Source organism: Trachinotus anak, unplaced genomic scaffold (assembly GCF_046630095.1).
Source record: "Trachinotus anak isolate AG129_WGS33_773 ecotype Australia unplaced genomic scaffold, CSIRO_AGI_Tana_v1 ptg000012l, whole genome shotgun sequence".
Classification (NCBI taxonomy): Eukaryota; Metazoa; Chordata; class Actinopteri; order Carangiformes; family Carangidae; genus Trachinotus; species Trachinotus anak.
In genome coordinates, this window is record NW_027273863.1 from 6,915,881 (window position 1) to 6,936,613 (window position 20,733).

General features: G+C 41.7%; 5 protein-coding genes across 5 annotated transcripts; 4 read left to right on the top strand and 1 right to left on the bottom strand.

Moving 5' to 3' along the window:
- The first annotated feature begins 11 nt into the window (after positions 1-11).
- Positions 12-4,331, top strand: LOC139629526 (D-serine dehydratase). Its single transcript, XM_071492192.1, has 10 exons — positions 12-143; positions 1,015-1,170; positions 1,273-1,402; positions 1,757-1,907; positions 1,989-2,169; positions 2,998-3,116; positions 3,233-3,359; positions 3,564-3,626; positions 3,707-3,812; positions 3,907-4,331. The coding sequence occupies exons 2-10, from the start codon at positions 1,025-1,027 to the stop codon at positions 3,994-3,996; spliced, it is 1,113 nt and encodes a 370-aa protein (XP_071348293.1). The 5' UTR covers positions 12-143; positions 1,015-1,024; the 3' UTR covers positions 3,997-4,331.
- An 826-nt stretch (positions 4,332-5,157) lies between these two features.
- orc2 (origin recognition complex, subunit 2) lies at positions 5,158-10,259 on the top strand. The gene is made up of 16 exons (XM_071490731.1): positions 5,158-5,301; positions 5,945-6,016; positions 6,117-6,275; positions 6,886-6,972; positions 7,112-7,201; positions 7,293-7,324; positions 7,431-7,488; positions 7,579-7,895; positions 7,988-8,097; positions 8,205-8,337; positions 8,444-8,540; positions 8,610-8,756; positions 8,843-9,014; positions 9,519-9,580; positions 9,689-9,807; positions 9,899-10,259. Exons 1-16 carry the CDS (start codon positions 5,208-5,210, stop codon positions 9,980-9,982), a joined length of 1,833 nt encoding a protein of 610 aa, XP_071346832.1. The 5' UTR covers positions 5,158-5,207; the 3' UTR covers positions 9,983-10,259.
- On the bottom strand, positions 10,257-12,460 carry cfap410 (cilia and flagella associated protein 410). Its single transcript, XM_071490734.1, has 7 exons — positions 12,233-12,460; positions 12,075-12,093; positions 11,896-11,942; positions 11,555-11,784; positions 11,057-11,207; positions 10,832-10,931; positions 10,257-10,737 (listed from the first exon to the last, which is right to left on the bottom strand). Exons 1-7 carry the CDS (start codon positions 12,307-12,309, stop codon positions 10,573-10,575), a joined length of 789 nt encoding a protein of 262 aa, XP_071346835.1. The 5' UTR covers positions 12,310-12,460; the 3' UTR covers positions 10,257-10,572.
- Positions 12,461-12,601: 141 nt separating this feature from the next.
- Positions 12,602-15,049, top strand: rpl37a (ribosomal protein L37a). Its single transcript, XM_071490736.1, has 4 exons — positions 12,602-12,741; positions 13,484-13,612; positions 13,833-13,915; positions 14,886-15,049. The coding sequence occupies exons 1-4, from the start codon at positions 12,739-12,741 to the stop codon at positions 14,947-14,949; spliced, it is 279 nt and encodes a 92-aa protein (XP_071346837.1). The 5' UTR covers positions 12,602-12,738; the 3' UTR covers positions 14,950-15,049.
- A 1,248-nt stretch (positions 15,050-16,297) lies between these two features.
- pecr (peroxisomal trans-2-enoyl-CoA reductase) lies at positions 16,298-20,689 on the top strand. The gene is made up of 8 exons (XM_071490733.1): positions 16,298-16,510; positions 17,368-17,501; positions 17,609-17,774; positions 17,853-17,934; positions 18,028-18,124; positions 18,215-18,325; positions 19,697-19,808; positions 19,901-20,689. The coding sequence occupies exons 1-8, from the start codon at positions 16,399-16,401 to the stop codon at positions 19,981-19,983; spliced, it is 897 nt and encodes a 298-aa protein (XP_071346834.1). The 5' UTR covers positions 16,298-16,398; the 3' UTR covers positions 19,984-20,689.
- Positions 20,690-20,733: the final 44 nt, after the last annotated feature.

Genomic DNA, 20,733 nt, shown 5'->3' on the forward strand with positions numbered 1-20,733 from the left:
GTGAAGAGGTTTGTCCACTCAAGGATACCGTAGGAGTAACGTGACCACTGAAAGACTGGGATGTGCTGGTGATTTTTCTTGTCGGGTGCGAGTCTCACATGTACCGAGTACTTTGAGTTTATTGGCTGTCCAGCCGAGTTCAGGTAAGGAGAGGGAAGGACGTGATATGACATTATTGAGTGGAAGTAAAACACTGTGCTTCATTATGCTTCCAAAGATAATAAACAGTAAAGGTAATAATTTATTAAATCTATGGATGCAGTTCTACTGGAAATGTCCGGGACAGGCAGTCTGTAGTGTAGTAGTCTGTAATCTTTCATAAACATGTCTGGCATTTAGTTTGGTATCATTTGAGAGCCGGGTAGGTGGGAGAAGACATATGGCTATTTCCTGGAGACATAACTTCCCGATCATAGACTGTATGAATCGATTCGTATCGAACTCGCACAAAGTAGCAGAAAAAAAAATACTCGGAACCACAACACCCCGCATAAGGATCACTGCTAAGTGATAAGTCATCTCAAATGATGTGGCTCGGTTTACTAAACACAGCGTTTAGATGTGTTGAAGTGTCATTGATTGCGAAGAAAAAATCTAAAGCATTTAAAATCAAGTCTGTTTTAACCTAAGTTTCACTAGAATATGATCGAGTAACCAACTGTTTCTATTCTGTTTCATTTTTGATACTTAATTGTTTTCTTTATCTCATTTAAAGTTAGAATTCAGTGGAAAATTGCATCTTGATGTTTAGTTTTCAAAGTCCAAAGGTCTCTGCATTACATAACCTGCAACACTACACAGAAGTGGGAAAACGAACTTATGTTTGCTGACTTGTTGGTGTGTGATTTATGTATGTGTCACACACCAGTTTATCTATGTATGTTTGTTATCATGAGAGTAGGGTCACTTCGTGTCCCCCTTAGTATGTGAGTTAAAGCCAGTCATGCACGAGAATTTAATTGCATGGGAGTTATATTGTGTGTGTGTGTGTGTGTGTGTGTGTGTTTGCTCCAGTGCTGCCAGTATGGAGGGGGAGCCGCTCTCAGCCCTGTGTACCCCTGCTCTGGTGGTGGATGTGGACAAAGTCAAGAGAAATGCCCTGAGGATGATCGAATGCTGTCAGAAGCTGGGAGTCCAGCTTCGGCCGCACATGAAGACTCACAAAACCCTGTATGAATACACACTCTCACACTCATACAATACGTCCAAACAGCTCCATCACATTCAGAGGATACTGATCAGGTCTGTCTCTGTGTTCGTCTTCATGTCTAGTGAGTGTGCTGACATAATGACGGGTGGCTCACGGAGGTGCATCGTGGTTTCCACACTTGCAGAGGCTTGTTTCTATGCCGACCACGGATTTGATGACATCCTCTATGCATACTCTGTTCCCTTTGATAAGGTTCTTTCAACTCACACTATTGTTTTGCCCCTGTTCTCTTTTATACGCAAACCCTAATGTATGAAAAATAGTATATAGCACACACTTTATATTTTAAATATGTAGAAAGGAACTGGGACGCAGCTTACCTCTTCTACTGCAGACATTACCCATCATAGCAGGAAAAGCACAGGTGGAACAAACTCATTTAATAAGCATTTATCAAAACTATGATTGATACATTTTCTGCCAATTAACCAAAAAATGATTATTATGGATATCAACAATAATTTGACATCATTTCTTATGATTATTATAATCATTAGAAATAAGTACCACTCACATTAATTTCTATCTACGTGTGTGTGGTTGTAGGTGGAGCGTTGTGCAGCCCTGTCAGAGAGGCTGGATCTCTTCCAAGTTTTACTGGATCATCCTGATGCTCTGGAGCAGCTCAAGAAGAGGCCGCTGAGAGACGGTCGGCAGTGGCACGTCTGGCTGAAACTGGACTGTGGCAATGGGAGAGGTAAACAGGCCGAGAGACCACGACACAGCTGGTCACCAGCAACTGAGCGCCTGCTGATTGTATGTTTGCTCCTTCTCGTAGCTGGCGTCCTGCACTCAGACCCTGAGGCGCTCAGATTGGCTCAGGCCATCGCTGAGACGGAGGGTGTGGAGCTGACAGGAGTGTACGCTCACTGTGGGAACACCTATAACTGCAGAGGAGTGGAGCAAATACAGACTGTGGCCCAGGAAACCACCAGCTTGACTCTGCAGTTCATGGAAAAGTAAGATGAAACAAAACTGGTACTGGTGTGTACCACTGTACACAGAGTGCAGTTATTGTTCCCTCATGACAAGCACAAGTTTCTTTTCTTAACCAAAGTCTTGTTGTCTTGTAGCTGTGATTATAAAGGAAAAGGGAGTAAAGTTAAATTTATAAGAAAGATGTTTAACTTCTTATATCTTGCTGTTCCATATTCAGCTGTAATAGATTTTATATTAACAATAATTCAAATAACTACATATAGTGTGAAAGGTGTCACTTGTCACTCCTTTCAGCACCTTTCAGCTCATTGTTTTGGTTTTCTATCCTGCAGCGTTACTGATTTGGTTCTGCCCTACCACCCTCAACTATATAATTTCCAACAGCAGCAGTTTTCAGTGAAAAAAGCTCTGATAAACCTGCTGCGTGCTGCCTGCCCAGCACCAAACAGCAGGCAGACTCAGGTAGCACCAGGTGTACACGCCGCACTGTTCATCACAACATGGAGCATTTAGCAGCTGAAGAGTTTGTTGATACCAAAAATACAGATAAATGGAGAGTGAATGTCTGGCTTCATATTCTTGGACATAAATCCAGCTACGAATTAATGTTAGTGTTGCTCCATATCTGCCATCTTTTTCCAATCAGTGTTGAGTTTACAGCTTGTTGGATTTCTTAAAGTAGTCTAAAATTCAATTCATGCAGGTTTAAGTTGTTTTACCCTATTGATAGTTATCACATTATAGGGAGTTATAATTATTACATGTGAACAAGCTTTTAGATGTATGTCTAATGAAATGCTATGTTGATATGATCATTAATTTTACTTCTCTGTGTTTGTTTCTGTCAGACTGAAGGCTGTTGGCATCACCTGTAAGTCCAGCATTGGCTCCACCCCCTCCTGTAGTCACCCAGTTAAGGACATGGCGCAGCTCAGCGAGGTGCATCCTGGAAACTACGCCTTCTATGGTGTGTGGAAGGATGTAGATGTAGTTTTACCAGGTTTCCAGTTGAGCTCAACATAATGAAACAAAAAGGAAACTTAGAGTCAGCAAACAGCAGTGGTCATTACTGGTGTGTTTTAGATGCGCAGCAGTCTGTGATTGGCTCATGCAGTCTGGAGGACGTGGCTGTGAGGGTTCTGACAAGAGTCATTGGACACTGTCCTCACAGGAACCAGTTCCTGATTGACTGTGGATGGAGTGGAATCAGGTGCCTTCATTACTGTTGTTTACTCTGTGTGTATTTTCAGATTGGACAGTTTCACTGATTAACATTACAGGCACATGAATGTAAATCAATAGTATCTGTAGCGACTGAAGAAAATACCTTTTCTACTCACCACTACATTACTGACTGTTTGTTATTATTATTATTATTATTATTATTTCACCTGCTGTTGCTCACCACTCTCAGTCTGGATGGAGCTGGAAAACTTCCCACTGGATATGCTGTGATTGAAGGACATCCAAACCTAAAGTAATGCTGTTACTCTTACCTTTAATCTCAGTACTAAACTTCAGTGTGACTGAAGTTCTGATGAGAGCTTTTCCCTCCAGGTTGTTGTCTATGACCCAGGAGCATGGGAGAGTGGAGCCCATCTCAGGACCACTGGACTACAGCAAATACCCCCTCGGCTCTCTGCTCACACTGATCCCCTACCATGTAAGTACTGTTTAATGTGGAGTTAATCTTAGTGCTTTATCTGTTGTATTGTGTCACTCTCCTCATGTCTGACCATCTCTGTTGATTTCTGTAGTCTTGTGCAACAGCAACGATGCATCCCGTGTACCATGTGCACTCTGAGGGCCGTCTGCTGGGAAAGTGGACACCCACTCGCGGATGGTGAACAGCTGTGCAACTGTTCATCCATACATAGCTTTGTTAGGAAAGCTAGATTAACTCCTGAAGAAGGACGTCTTGGAGCAACTTGTGACACCTGCAGTTAAATTCAAAGCCATCACTTCTTCTTTCCTCTGTCCCTCTGGGGCAAAAGATGCACATGAGTAGTAGAATTTAATTCCAGTTGAAAATGTAGATGTTTTCTAAAACTCCCGATTGAAAAACTGTAGTACTTTTGTAGACCTATTCCCCAAATGTCTTTGAAGTGATGTGCGAACAGAAATGTAGAGAAAGTACACACCTGTAAGCCTTCAAACATCTAAATAAATCAAAGTGTTAGGACTATGGTGTCTCCTCATTATTTCAACAGTGTCACCTTGCAGTGATTTGATATGTATCAGTTTGTGCTGTGGCAGGGACAGAAGCAACAAACGCCAGCTGACGTTGGATATTCACTCACTGAAAACTCAGGCTGCAAACAAGAAGACGAGTGTGATGCTGCAGTTGGCCAATCATCTGTTCATATGTGCCTCTTGATGGTAAAAATGAATGACGATGCAGATGTGCATCTAGTTTCTGCAGCTTCTTGGGAACGGCTTCGTTATTGCACAAACCTTGATAGAGACCATATTTCAGAAATGTGCATTTGTCTTTTCAGTGTTGATTTTTATTTTTTTGTAGAGAGTTTTTCATTGTCTATGAGGGCAGCTCAGACAGGAAACCAAACAAATGAAATTACTGTAAAAAAGACAGATGCTTTTGTGCATAGCTTGACTTGAAAGCAAAACTTGCTGGTAAATGCAAGATGAACATATTGACAATAGAATGAAAGATGAAGGGCTGATTATTATACATTGTTGTTCACTGTGATACACTTGATACACAGGACTGAGTTTGCAATCACAACCACAAACATTGTGATTTATTTTTTCAGACTGAATAAAATTAATGTTGTCCTCAATTTCCACTTATTTTTTCTTGCCAAGTATCTTGTCATAGTTCTAAAATATATACAAATGATAATAAAATAACATTTATTATTATTATTGTTATTAATGATAATATAGATAAATTTTTCAGTCACTAAAAAAAGGTCAGCGGTGAGTAGGCCCGCGGTGCGAAGAGCATTTTGGGAAATGGTGTTTTCACCGAGGGGACCGCTCTGATTGGCCACCGTGTGACCTTTCACCTGTCACGTGGTTTAAAAACTTCAGGAGGATGGCGCGGGAAGCTGTCACTGTCTCCCAGTGTGGCTCTCAGATTATGAAAGATTTGTTTACAGTTCCCCGGGCTGATACCGACATTTCATCGAGTAAGTTGCCTCAGTTCAGATACGTTTTTATCTCTGCTCCGCTTCTCTGCTGGACCTTCAGTCTAACCGCCGCTGCCTGTGCTCGCTGACCGGCCTCAGTGCGTCTCCCCTCGGCCCTGGTGTCCCACCGGCAGCTGCTAGTCTGATGCGGTTAGCATGAATGGCGGAACCTTAGTTGATTAAAAGACTTTGTCAGCAGTATAGCAAACAACTTTGAGAAATGTGTGTGTTGTGTTTGTAACAGCAGCATTGAGTTACACTGTGTGTTGTGTAGTGTCTGAAGTTCCATATGTTATGTGACTTCCTGGGTCTGGTATATTCAGTCAGGGGCCCAGGTCAAAAGGACATGGAAGATGAGTGCCTCTTTGTCTTAGGAAAATTAGGCCCATTTAGATATGGACCATATGTTTTGTCTCAGCTTTATGAAGACAACCAACCTATATAAGCGGGTAGTTAGAGCTGTTAATCAGAGGAGATTCATATTGGCTTCGACTCCTCTCTCAGGCAACCCAGGGTGCTTGATTTCATGCTGGACTTCTTTGTAATAAACCTTTTTATAAACAAGCAAGACGGTGTCAGCGGAGTTTCCTTCACCATCTTCACATCATCACTGTTAATAAACAACAGTTGTGTTTCCTTGTAGTCATGAGTGTGTTGGAGGTGAAGTTCATCGGTGATGGAGATGTGCTGGAGCACATCGTGGACAAACAGGAGGGTATGGACACCAGTCGCTCTACTTCTGCTTACATGTGTTGTTCATGAGGAGGTGTCTGACCTCTCTGTCTCACCCCCCGCCGGCCTGTGTGTGTCCTCAGGTGTGCAGAGCAGCGGCGCGTCTGTCCAGAAGATGGTCACGTTTAAGAGCCCGGCCGGACGGCGGGCCAGAGAGGATGCAGAGGGGGACGATGGGGATGAAAATGGAGTCTGTGATGAGCAGAATTATATCCAAGCTTTAGGAACAGACAACACAGAAGGTGAGTGAGACTGGTGTGCTGTTTGTAAACCCCAGTGCTGTTTGTAAACTGTGCTCATAGTCAACTAATCAAATAATCAATCAACTAATCACAGGTTGAGCTCCATCTCTCTGTGTGGTCGTAGAGCCTTTTTCAGACAAGGAATGTACATCTGTATATTTTAGAGGGATGACGATGTCTTCTTTTCATTGAGGTTGTTTTTGTTGAAGCTCATTAATAGAGGGACTTCCACCTGCAGGCACATCATGCAAAACAATACCCAGATGCCAGTTTATAAATTACACATAGCTAAAAGTAATGCAGTCTAATACAAGAGCCTTACAATAAATCTTGCTTTCATTAATGTTATAATCTTTACAGTATTGTTATTTGAAACTGTTGTTGATTCATCTTGGAGGCTGTGGGTTGTGATGCTGTTTTGTTATACTAATACTTTGTTTACACAAATGACAGTAGACTGGGTTTATGTACACTATAGTAACACATCATATTACCACAAATGCTCAGCTCCAGTTCTTCATGGTACAGTGTACAGGAGCATGGGTGGGTGTTGCTGATATAAAGGTAGTCATTGTAAGTAGTGCTGTATTTTTGTTTCTTGGTTTCACAGAGGATGAGGAGGGTATGTCCAGAGTGGCTGGATCTTCCATTTTCACTTTTCAGAAAGTTAAACGAGGCCACAGCATGGCCCAGACGGGTGAGAGCCTCCACTTGTCACACACTCTGCATCATAGATAAACAAAACTTCTTGTATCGTGTAGCGTCAACTAGATTTATTAGATGATTATTAACGCTTTGTTTTATTACACACTTTGTTTTTGTGTTTTTATACATAGCAAGTGAGTTGGCACGGACTCCTGGGAAAAGCGTGACCTTCAGCAAGACTCCAAACGTTGAACCTGCCACTCCCACCAGAACAGGCCGTAGTGAGTCCAGGACACCCTGCCTCTCTCTTTGTGCTCTCCGTTTACATACAACTAAGTCTCTCTCTCTCTCTCTCTCCCTCTCTCTATCAAGACCGCAGAGGTGAAAGCAGGACACCACAGAGGGTGAGAATAAGAGGCATTCATATTTTTTCTACCATCTTCCTCTGTGGTGATGTTAGGTAGCTCTGCAGCTGTTTTCTCAGTGTAACCTTTGCTTTTTGTATGACAGAACAAAAAGGTCCAGTTTGTCTCCACAACACCTCACAGGCTCAGGAAGAGAATGACGAGTGAGTTGAACATATTACAGTGATCGTAGCTTCTCTTACTCTTACAGTAAAGTAAGTTAACAGAGGCTTAAAGCTGTTTGCCATTTTCAGCTCCGAGCCTCCGCTCAGACAGCGACAGTGAGCTGTCGCCCTCAGACTCTGGAGAGGGGGAGGAGGAGGATGAAGATGGGATGGAGGAAGAGCAGAAAATAAAGAAGGAGGATAAGGAGAATTTGAAGACTCCAAGAACGCCCAGTAAAGGTTCATCTGCAGCTCTCTACAAGACTCCTGCCAAGAAGAGCAAACACACTCCTGAACCCCTCAACCAGCCCAGTATGGTTGAGGAGTATTTTGAGGCCCACGGCAGTTCAAAAGTCTTGACATCTGACCGCACCCTCGAGCGTTTACACACCCCTAAACTTGACAGGGTCAGTATATAACAGCCAGTATCTAAATGTGTTAAACCTGATGCTTTGCCAAGTTTCTGAGATGGAGTGTATCCTTGTTTTTGTGTTTGCAGGAGACGCTGGTGCAGCTTTTAGAGGGAAAACCTTCCTGCTACTCCAAAGAGATCCAGCAGCTCCACAGCAAACACCGAAAGCACTTTAGCAAATGGATGTTACAGTTACAGTGAGTGTGGTTTGCTCTTTTTTGTATTGAATGCTTCATTGTAGCTTTGAGGTTTTTGCATGTTGAAATTGGTGCAAGACAGAAAGTGTGTGTGTGTTTGTGTGTAGGTTGGGCTTCAGTGTGTTGGTCTACGGTCTGGGCAGTAAAAAAGCTCTGCTGGAGGACTTCCGTGTGTCTCACTTGGCTCAAGAAATCCACCTTGTGGTTAACGGATTCTTTCCCTCTATTACCCTTAAATCAGTCAGTATCCTATACGCCTGTATCAAAAATAAAAACCCCAAATTAAAGAGTGAAACCAAAGTACAAACAACACTCTTTGGTTTATTTACATACGCATTCATTGCAGATCTTAAATGCTCTGACGTGTGAGGTCCTAGAGCACCAGGGAAGTTTCCGAACGCCCTCAGACCAGATCCAGTTCATCGCTCAGACCCTCAAAGACAGTGAGTGTGTCTCTGTCATATAGTTTGTGTTGAAATTCTGTGTGTTTTACAATAAGCATGTCCACGCAGGCCCAGATCTCCATGTGTACCTGATAATCCATAATATCGACGGGCCGATGCTGCGAGGAGAGAAGACCCAGAGTGCACTGGGGCAGCTGGCATCCCTCCCCAACCTGCACTTAGTGGCTTCTTTAGACCACATCAACGCTCCACTGGGTGGGTGTGTGTGTAAGTGTGTTTACTGCAGAGTTAATTGTGTTGAAATGCATCCTCGCAGCTGAATCTCTCCTGTGTGTTCCCAGTGTGGGACCAGTTTAAGCAGAGTCAGTTTAACTGGCTGTGGTGGGAGTGTGTGACGTTCCAGCACTACGCAGAGGAGACGTCGTATGAAAACTCGCTGCTGGTGCAGCAGACTGGCGCGCTCGCTCTGTCCTCCCTCACACACGTGCTCCGCAGCTTGACGTCCAATGCAAGGTACCACGTTCATGTTGATATAGTGAGCTGTTAAATTCTCAGATTTGATTATAAACTATATATATATATATATATATATATATATATATATATATATAAAAAATTAGTTAGAAAACTATTCCTGAAAGCGTTGAGGATTTTTTTCCTGGATGGGCCCAAAACGGGGGACTGGTGACATATTTGGACCTCAACGTGCGCTATGGGGGTCTCGAGTTGCTGCTACTGAGATTCGCTCATTTGCTGGACAGCTATGCCTTCTGTTCATAAGTGTATGTTTAATGGATGCCACAGTCCCAACAGCATGGTGCCCTTATTCAATTTCCCAAAGATGGTGAAAAGAAGAAGAGGTGGATTGATTTTGTAAAGAGCCAAGATGGAAATGAAGTGAAGATCATGATCAAAAGTTGCCTCTGCATTTGGCATTTTTCAGCGGATTGTTTTTTTAAAACAGTCTGATGCTTTGCTTGAGCTCTTCTCATGTTTCTGTGCCTTTTCTGTTTGCAGAGGAATTTTCAAACTGCTGGTGAAATTTCAGCTGGAAAACAAAGACAATCCTTCATATACAGGTGCATACACACACACACATTCAATACTTCAAAATTGTGAACAGATTTTCCACTAAAATATGACTTCATTGCTATTTGATGGTGATGTTTCCCTGTCTCTGTGTGCAGGATTGTCATTCCAAGATTTCTACCAGCGTTGTCGAGAGGCGTTCTTGGTCAACTCGGATCTCACGCTGAGGACTCAGCTGACCGAGTTCAGAGACCACAAACTGATACGGACACGCAAGGTGGAGCTCTGTTTAATTTTAGACGTCTCTGCTGCAACTTTCTGCAAAATCTAGGTGTGTGGTACTAACATTTATTCCCATGATCCTCCAGGGTGCAGATGGAGTAGAGTACCTCATCGTTGCTGTGGACGCGAGCACGTTGATGGATTTCCTGGAGAATGAGGAGGGTGACTGAGAAGAGGAGGCTTTTCTGTTACATATAGTTCATGAACTGACTTTCCCAGCAGAGTGATCAGTCACTGATATAAAGGCCCGGCTGCATCTGATGGGAGACATGTGCCCAGCGTACAGTCTCTGTACAGTTTAAATGAATGGTTTAAATCTGAACTGACTACATATTTTGAGTTGTCCTAAATGCCCCTTTGTAGCACTGTGATATTCACACTCTGTGTCTGACTGTAAACATGTTTTCTTCTAACATCTGTGTAATTAAATTCAACACTGAAAGGTAATGTATTGCAATTTATTCTCTCTAATTACAGAAATAGATTTACAGTTAGCAAAACATACATTCTTTTGTTCTTACAAGGCAGGTAGGCATGCTGCAGTTAAAAAAAAAAAAAAGAAAAGAAAAAAAAGCGAAGGAAATCACTTGGTTCTCTTCCACATGTGAAAACTGGACCACAAGAAAAAGACGGGGTCAGTGAAATTACATCACATGCCATGCTTATTGGAAGCAGGTAACAGGAGAGAGGGGTGGTGGGTGGTTTCTAATCTCTAAGGATGACATTTTGGTTTGGCCCTGAGTGCATGCTGTGCAGTGTTTCATTGTGTGATGTCAGTGGTTTTCTGTGTCTGCAGTGAGTTGTTCAGTGTCTCTGAGTCCAGTGTGTAAGTCTGGAGTCTGTTCAGCGTGGCTGTGTGTACAATGCGAAGCTCCTCTTCATCCAAATCGTTCAGCAGCAGCAGAACTGCATCGAGAGTGTGCGTCTGAAAACACAATGAAGGCGATCAGTCGGTGGCTGACATGAAGAGAACATTCATTTGAGTTTCAGAGGAGCTCTGTGCAGAGATAAGATGTTACCTTTTTCATAGATGATCTGCTGTCTCTGGTTGACGGAGAGGACAGAGAGGGGAACTTGTCTCTGGAGAGGGGCTTCATCCCCAACTCTTCTCTGATTTTACTGGAAACAAAGATCAAGAGAAATTAATATTTTGTCTGAATGTGTCTATATTATTTTGACAGTTTTTTTCATCCATGGGAAGTTTTATTTCTGTGAATGTGTTTGTATATAACCACACAGCTCACTTGGTCTCCTCCATGTTGTAGTTGAGGGGGTCATTCTCTGTCTCTGCATCCGGAAGTCCGTTTGAGGAAAGCTGGTTTTGGACACTGCCTGGGGGGGTGGTGACCACTTCACCCTCCATGACAGCTAGTGCAGTCTCCTCATCTGTCACTGCTGCACACACAAAACATTATACACATACATAGGTATGAGCAGTTCAAAAGATCCAGAACAGCTACTTTGGATGAGGTGGTTTTGTCGTCAGCTGTTTCCAACTCAAACCTCCACTTTTAAGCTAATGAGGAAATTTAAACATTTACAATTTCATGACAACTGGGCAAACTATGTCCTGAAGAGGATCATGTGATATGATCAGAGGGTAAAATACAGGTGTGTTTCACTACAATAATTTCTGATCCCCTCGCAGAATGGAGCTTTATCTTAACCATCTTAAATGCAGCACAGCCATTTGAATACTTCTGTTGCAACGGGGAAGTGCTGCAAAGTCACTGCACACTCACGCAGGTTGTCCAGCCTCTGGAGACGAGGCAGACAGCGCAGCACAGTCAGGCGATACTTGCTGGACTCAGCTCCACAACAGGGGTTCTCAGCCAGCCAGAGCACCCTGAGGCTTGTCAACGACCGCAGATGAGAGAGCTCAGAGAGTGAGGGAATCATGTTCCTCCTCAGGTAGAGCTCACACAGAGACAGACAGCCAGCCAGAGGGGCGAGAGACGAGATGCGATTGACACTATGGAGAAAAAGAAAGAAGAGGCTTCGTTATTCATCCAAAACGATTCACTGCAAGTGTCACGGTGTGTCAGTGTTCACAGTGACATGGCTGTCAGTGTGTCAGACCAACCTCAGGGTCAGCACCGTGATGTTGGGCATTTGAGAGAAGATAGAAATCTGGGAAGACAGAGTATAAAAATTATAATATAGCAAATATAAAACTTAAATAAAACAATACAATTCAGAGTAACAAAGTCGATTACAGCATAAGTAATGGTCAAACACGATATTAACAGTTGTTCTACTCACATCGGTTAGGTTGCATCCCCTGTAATAACAAAATGTTCCGTTACTGCAAATACGAGATATGCAAAAAAAAAAACCAAAACAAAACCTGTGAACCTTGACCATCAGCATGCAAACTAAAAACCAACTAAACTATTGCTCTGCTAAAATGAAACACTTACCAGCAGTTTAGTTTCTTGACGCTTTCCAAGTCGGAGGCCTTGGCCTTAGCGAGGACCAGTTTCCGTGTTAGCTTCATAGTTTATCACCGAACTTAGTCGTCACGAAAGAATATCTTTAATGCACTATATCTGCACAAACAAAGGCCGCATTATGACAAGCTAAGTGGACAAACATTTCAACTCAGCAGCAAGGATGTTGTCGTCCACCACTTTAATGCGCATGCGCGTATTTACTGAGGCGTCCTTAGTTACGGGTTTCCATTTCCTTTGTCATTTTGCGTATTCTCTGAAGTGTTTCGTTCATTCCTAATAATGCTTGAAATTGGGTATAACAGAAACACGAAATATCTATATTTCACTATTTATTTTAAACGGTGTTTTATTTTTATGTATATTTATGTGCATTCCTCGAAAACTCAAAGTCCCACAATGCAGCCCGATCGACTGAGTAAATCGCGCCTGCGCGGTAAGCAATCCCTCTTTGGACCTACGTCTCCACTGAAACGATGGTGAGCAAGATTGTCCCCTTCCCAATCCGTGTCAATCTGACGTTTTCTGTGCTATAAATGATATAATCACATATTCAGAGGCTTTGCGGCATCCTCCTTTGTCACGCCAGAGTCTTTTTTGTGCTTGTTGAGTGATTGTATAAACAGCAAAAAAACGATGTTTTCATGGTCCTGTTGAGACAGAAATGGCTGCCACCATTGCTAAACTCACTTGAGTCCGAGTACCGGGTGAGCTAGTCAGACTAGCTTGTTGCCGGTCGTCAAATCCTATATTCCGTGCTCGTTTAGAGCAGTTTTTTAAAGCGAAGCGAAACTGCACGCTTCGTGTTTAAATTGAGTTCATCGTCTCCAGACCTGGTCCAGGGTTGTTGGAGTTAGCCGGGTGGCTAGCATGTTCAGCTAGTTACACCACTGGTGACAGAAGCTAATTTACCCCGTTTCCATGGGTTGTGCTGCTTTTAGGCAGGAAGTGTGTCTAACACCTAAAACCGATGTTAGATGGTGTATTACTATATACATTAAGCTGTCAAACATGGCTCCTTAAAACCCTACTGTGTCATTGTACAGGGTCTAAACCGGTTGGTTCCTGTAAGCACATATATTTTACACTTGTAACACCAGAACAATTAGAAAGATACATTTAAGATGTATCAAAGTATTATATTGATAGTGGTTACTGTTGGTATGCTTGCAGCATTAATGTTGCATATTGTGTCTTACTGTGTGTTCATGTTGTCCACAGGCCAAGCGTACCAAGAAGGTGGGGATCGTTGGTAAATATGGCACGCGTTATGGTGCATCGCTGAGGAAGATGGTTAAGAAAATTGAAATCTCCCAGCATGCAAAATACACCTGCTCTTTCTGTGGCAAGGTAAGGACAGCCATAGGGAACACTGAAAGACTGTGATGTAGTAAATTCATGGTGTTATGCAGAAAGCAGTGCACAAATCAGGAATTCGTTTAGTAGAAGGGTTTTAATGTTTGTACACAAATATAATGAAAGTTGAATGTTGCATCTGGATACATTTTAAAAGATACCCTGGTATATTGTTTTATTCATTATATATTCATATATTTATTTATATTTGCAGACCAAGATGAAGAGGAGGGCTGTTGGTATCTGGCACTGTGGGTCCTGCAGGAAGACGGTGGCTGGAGGCGCCTGGACTTACAAGTAAGTTTCCTTGTACTTAATGTAATGTTAGCATGCAGCTTCATCTGGCAACATGTAACTGAAACTGTTGCTCTTTATATAATTATATTGTCTTTGACTTTGATCAAAGGACTGCTCCACAGACAATCATATTTTTGCTACAATGCTGATGTAAAAATATGATTGTTGTACTTGTTCCATGGGATGTGTCGGGTTTGTTGCATTGTTGGACTGTAAACCGACTTTAAAAAGAACCTTATTCTCAACTTTCTGGGTTAGGATTTGTCAATATGAAGCGTAATTTCAGCAACTACATGGTTAATTTCTCCATTCAGAATATTATAATATAAAACGTATTTTACTGGATAGTTTTGGAGATACTTGAATTTTCCAGGATGACAGCCACATTCTTCTCTAGAAATTGGACGGAATCAGTGATGACATCCTGGGGAATAGTGTGTTCATCCAGACAGATGTAGAATGTATTCATGTGGATGTGCCAATGGAGGGAACTCTAAATCATCCAGTGCAATGCCTAATTGAAATAATAAAGCCATAGAGCTCACCAGACCACAATATGGAAAATGAAGATTGTACTTTCAACATTATTCCATTAAACAACCTCAGAGTGAACTATGAAGTAAGTTTTCATTGCTGTCAAATGAAGCAGTCCTGTGATTACAGACATCCAACTGCCAATATAAGGGACTGCTGCCTGGAAAGCTGTTGAGAAATCCTTAATACTCAAAGTTGCTTGACAAGTTGAGAGTCAGGACCTAAGTTGAAACCTTTGCTTACCTTAATATAAACTTTGCATAACCCAAACCCTCACATTTGAAAATTACAATAAAAAAGTAGCTTAAAAAACACACACACCTGGTTTTCTTTATTTCATTTTTCTGAAAATATGGTGGATGGCTTCTAGATGTCTAAGTTGGAGTATTTGTTTAAATGCACCATTGTAAGTAATTTTGTGTTATTTCTTTTTCAGCACAACTTCCGCTGTCACAGTCAAGTCTGCAATCAGGAGACTGAAGGAGTTGAAGGACCAGTAAACCAATGCGATGATCGCTGGTGGATTTGGGACTTTATTTTCTATAAATTAACCGACTTGGACATGGCCAACGTCCAAAAATAAAGCGGTCTGGAGCGGAATCCTTTGTTTGTGTCTTTGTACATCTAGTTTATAATGCAGCAGTAACATCAAAACATCGGTGCTGTATCTAGAAGATGCCTCAGCGACGTTGCATGAGTGAGAAATTTTCACTGGAGCTCAGGCTGCCAATAAAGTTGTACTGTCACAGGCAGCACAACTGTCCCAATACATCTGCATGTAAGAGTGGCATAACAGAAGAGAGGTTCTCCTGGTCAGTAAACACTTCAGCTGCTTTCTTGTAGCAAATTAAATGAGTGAACCACAGCTTTATGGGCAGTTAAATGTGCTGTATTTACCCTGTGGACTATGAAGGTGAAGCGTTGAGTTAGAAACCACTTAACTTCAGTGCCTTTTGCCTGTTTGAATCTCGTGCAGATAAAACAGCACTGTCAACTGGAGCAGAAGGTAAAAATACTTCCCTGAAAGGATCAACAGAGAAAAACCTGTCAACTGAAATTATTTATCATTTGATGAACACTCATGTAGATCTGGAGTACAGACCTTTCTCACAGCTGATGTTGACCTGTCACACTGGTCTAACAGCATCAGTAATGGCTGCAGTCCATGTTATCTGCCAGGTCCAGAGCTCTTGTACGTGTTTTCTCTCTGTTGAGACTTACCAACACAACTAAATGTCACTGAGCTATTGGTAATGTTATTGATTATGCCTGTGTATTTCCTGCAATGGTCAGTCAGGCTCTATTGCTGGTGCTATAAGGGGCCAGTGTTAATGCATTTTAGAGTGAATTTTGAATACGTATTATGATAGACATACTGCACTTTAAGGAGACTAGAACAAAACAGGTTAATATAATTTCGGCTCAGTCACACTTCACTCTCTCTTTAATTAAAATCCCTCTTGAACCTCAGCACAATTCTTAGCTGTAGAAATAACAAGAATACATACAGAAAGACAAATTATGGTAAAATGAAAAGACAAAAAAAAACTTGGAGACAATGTGCAAGAGTGTTAAACTAAATAAAATCCCAAAACTAAAAGTTCAGGACTGCTCCAATTGATAAAATCGATAATAAAACGTGTTTAAATGTTGTCTGACAAAAGTGGACAAAGAATGTCAATTTCATTTCTGAAGGACATTCTTTATGTGTTTCTCCCTAACATTAAATATCCATTTCAGAAGTTCAGGCAACATAATTTAATTTTAAATTTTTTTGAACACTTAATATATGATATTTATGGTACAAAGTTTGTATTGAGAGAAATGGACCTTGAAGGGAGCGGTTGACTGAAGATGGCAGCAGCGCGACACCTCAGGCCTCAGCTGCCGTAAACCCTCCAGCAGAGGGCGGGGTGTCGCACTCGTCTCAACAGGGTCAAGAAACAAGTATGGCGGCTTCCAGTGTTTTCAGACCGGGCTTGTTCAACCACAAAGTTGCAGTAATAACGGGAGGGGGCACCGGTATCGGTAAAGCTATCTCCGCAGAGCTGCTGGAGCTGGGTGAGTGATGCGCTGCGTGATCCTCAGTGAGTTTGGTCTCTTGTTCACGGAGCAGCTGGAAGAGACTGACACAACAGTCCAGTGAACTCCGACACACAGAGCAGACTTCACCTGTTCACCTCCGGCCAGTAACAGCCTGCGCACCTGTGACACTGTTTTAACACGGCGGAGGCACACAGTATCAAAATGAAGTATGTTTAGTGTGATAGAAACTAGGGCTGCACAATTAATCGAATTAATATTGAAATCGCAATTGGCGAAGCGCAATAACCAAATTGTAGGAGCTGCATTTTTTGATGAGGGTAAAATGTGACACAACATTTATAACTATTATAAATGAAGTATTGAGTTGCTACAGAGATTCCCGAGCCTTACAAGTCAAAAATCAAGTCATCATGAATTTTATATATACATTTTTTTTCAGGGAAAATGAAATGCAAAAATTGCCATTGCCACTCCCAGTATGTTACATGTGGCATTACATGTGGCATATAATTTAGCCCTAATAGAGACATTCACTGTGCATGGCAATAAAAAAAAATCCTAATCTGATCACAAAATCTGGTTCAATACTGATTTGATGACATATTTTTCCCCCTCAGATTTTAGATATTGATTTCACCCTTGAAGTTTGTCTTCGCTGAATAAACACAGATAGATCACTTTCACCTGTTGGTCTGACATGATAAAAATCCACTGGAACTCCCTGTGGTCCATATGAAAAATCACTCAGAATCATGTATAAAGAGACTATGAGGTGACTTTATTCCCAGTAATCACAGTATATAACCATATAGTAAATAGTTGTTGCTCTCACAAAGTTGCAGTTGAAGGTGAACTGACAATTTTGTCTTCAGGCTGCAGTGTGGTGATCGCCAGTAGAAAGGCAGAGAGGCTGGAGGCGGCAGCTCAGGAGATGAGACAAAAGATCCCTCCCTCGAGCCCTGCACGTGTCACACCCCTACTGTGCAACATCCGCAACGAGGACGAGGTGAACCCCCACACACACGTGCAGCCTCTGAAACTGCCTCATGTTAATGTTGCGAGTGCACGTTTGCCTGATTATATTATACACATCTTGAACTCCCTGTGCTGCAGGTGAAGGCTCTTGTGTCCTCTGTGCTGAAGCAGTACGGCCGGATAGACTTTCTGGTAAACAATGGAGGAGGTCAGTTCAGCAGCCCGGCAGAGCACATGTCCTCCAAAGGCTGGAAGGCAGTGATAGACACCAACCTGACCGGAACCTTTCACTGCTGCAAAGAGGGTGAGCTGCAGGCAGCTAGCACTGGTGAGCGTGTTTGAAGTTCTCGCTGTGACTGCGTTGCTGTCCTCTTCCACACAGTCTACACTGCATGGATGAAACAGCACGGCGGTGTTATCGTCAACATCATCGCTGACATGTGGAAGGGCTTCCCAGGCATGGCGTAAGCACCGCCTCTTCCCAGATACACACACAAATTTACAAACTTACACACTCTTTTCCCTCATGCTGAAGCACTGTCTCTTCTCCCTGACAGCCACACAGGAGCGGCCAGGGCAGCAGTGGATAACTTAACAAAGAGTCTGGCCATCGAGTGGGCACACTCAGGAGTCAGAGTCAACGCTGTGGCACCGGTACGAACAGGCCATGACTTAGTGCAGAATCAGTTTTTGAGTTCTTTGATCACATGGTAATTTGAAGCCGGTGCATTTGTCTGGTTGCAGGGTACGATCTTTTCCAAAACTGCGATGGAGAACTACAAGGAGCTTGGACCAAATCTTTTCAAGATGTCTGTTCCATTTAGCCCTGCAAAGAGGCTGGGAGTACCAGAGGAGGTGTGTAACTACTTAGTGACACCCACACAATGTGGACTTCAGCTTTGTTATGACTAAAAAGTGTAACTGAAAAATGAATCGAAATTTTTATCCAAATTGCAATATTGTGATGAGCGAGTTCAATGTCCAAATAACATACCATACATTAGGTATTGTGGTGCTAAAGAGATGAAAAATGACATCAAACATCATAAAATAACGTCATCATTTTTATTTATTTATTTTTTTTCTGTAAAAATTAAATGCAAAAAATTAACATTCCAGCTAAAACCGTGACTCTTATCACACTCACACTATCTGCCAAAATAATCACAATACAGATTTACAAGGATACAAGGAGAAATATACCACAGTAAAATATACCATAATATCCAAAATATAATATCACTGTGTACAGTATTGGATGGTATTTGTTTGGTTTAGATCTCATCTGATAGATCTCCATCACATGGAACTGCATGATAGAAAGAAGTTAAACTGTCATCTGTTAAACAGTCATCTCAGTATTTCAGAAAACATCACTCAGTAGCCACTTTATTAGGTCCACATGTACAATAATACAAGAGCCCTGCTGTAAATGAGAGGACTAAACCTCTTAGTATAATGCAGTCCAGTACAGCACCCCCACTACTAACGGCCTCACCAGTTAACATATCTGTGATAATTTATTTTAAACTCAAGGTTCACCTACTATCTTTTTTCCAGGGCTTTTGAACATATCTTGTAGCCTTAAGGAAATAGAATTTGCTGTAGCATACAGCTGAAAACTCTGAAAAAAGCAAATTGAACCTTGAGTTTACAATGATGACCCAGTACCTCCTTGAATTACATTAATGTTGGACGATTATGCTCCATTTTGTGTGCAGTTTGTGTGTTTATTAGCTATAACTGTGGTCTTTCCCTAACCTTAACCATACTGTAGCTGCCATGTGCAAATATTATGTAAAGTGAACATTTTAAAAGTATTGTCAGTGGTTGTGGTCATCTTGTAGGATTTAGCAGAATAATCCAATATCAGTGTTTTTATCAGCTGATAAGTCTGAATTAACATCTCCGGGACAGTTATAACAAAAACTGAACATTATAAGCTTCATAAAGATGTTGTTTATGGCAGCACTGTTGTGTTGGATTGTATTTGATTGAAGCGGCAACTGATTTTATATGAAAATGCAGCAAAGTAGGATACCATGAGACACACTACTGATTACAAACCCCACATTAGAATAACTGGTGTCAGACAATATAAGGAAATAGTTGTCAGGCATGACATAAGTAAGAGGAGGTGGGCAGAGAGCCAAAGATACTGAGGACATGTTGTGTGTCTGTAGTATCACAGACACCGGTGACTTTTTCTTTACTTTCTACTTTCAGATCTCATCAGCAGTGTGTTTCCTGCTCTCTCCTGCTGCCTCCTACATCTCTGGAGCCACACTGAGGGTTGATGCGGGACAGAGTCTGTACCACTCCATGTGGGAGATACCTGGTACATACACTTTCCTAATACATGCATGTATCCACACTTTGGACTTTGCTTTGTGTTGTATTCTAACATCTTGTGTGTGTGTTTGTCTCCAGACCACAGCGCATGGCCTGAGGCTCCAGAGGGGGAGAACCTGGATGCCCTGAAGGACCTGCTTAAGCCACAAAGCAAACTCTGATGCAGTTCTGTGACATAGTCAGAGCCTAGTGCACTTAACACCCAAGCCAATAAGCATCATGGATGTTGAGCTGAACAGATCCCACAAGGCATATTAATAAATCACCATGGTGACCTGGTTATTAGACAGTTGGATTTATTATGCCAATCCTGGATATAATTGTATGTAATTGATAGCAACACGTGTGTGTGGTTGGTTTCCTGGACAATGATGTATGACAAAAACTGTTGAAATGTATGAAGAGTAATTTTTTTTTTCTCCAATGCCTTTGTCAGTTGGTAAATAACAATAGAGAGCTTTTTTAACACAATTGCTACAAAATGCATTACAAAAGAGAAAGAAGGAAAAACTAAACAACAAATGTAAATAATTCTTTTTTTTTCCCACTGATTTTGTGTGTCTGATGCAGTTTCAGTCAGGAGCTTGGTTTCTGCAGGCTTTTTTTGTTCAGGGGCCTTATTGTGGCATAGATGATTCATTAAGAAGATTCAGTAATGGAGAACGGATGCCTTACACAGAGTGTCTTTGATATACAGTTATACTATGCAGTAAATCTTACTTTTATCATCTTAGTGTAACATGTTACAAAATACAAATCTTTGTATAATATCTTGAAATATGAGACATTTTTTCTTTATATTTTAATGTTTAAGGGATGGCAGAAAAGTTCTTTGTTATTAAAATGAAAATAAAACATAAAATATTTTCTCATTTGATTTTTATCTGTAGATGAAAAGTTTATTTTGAAAC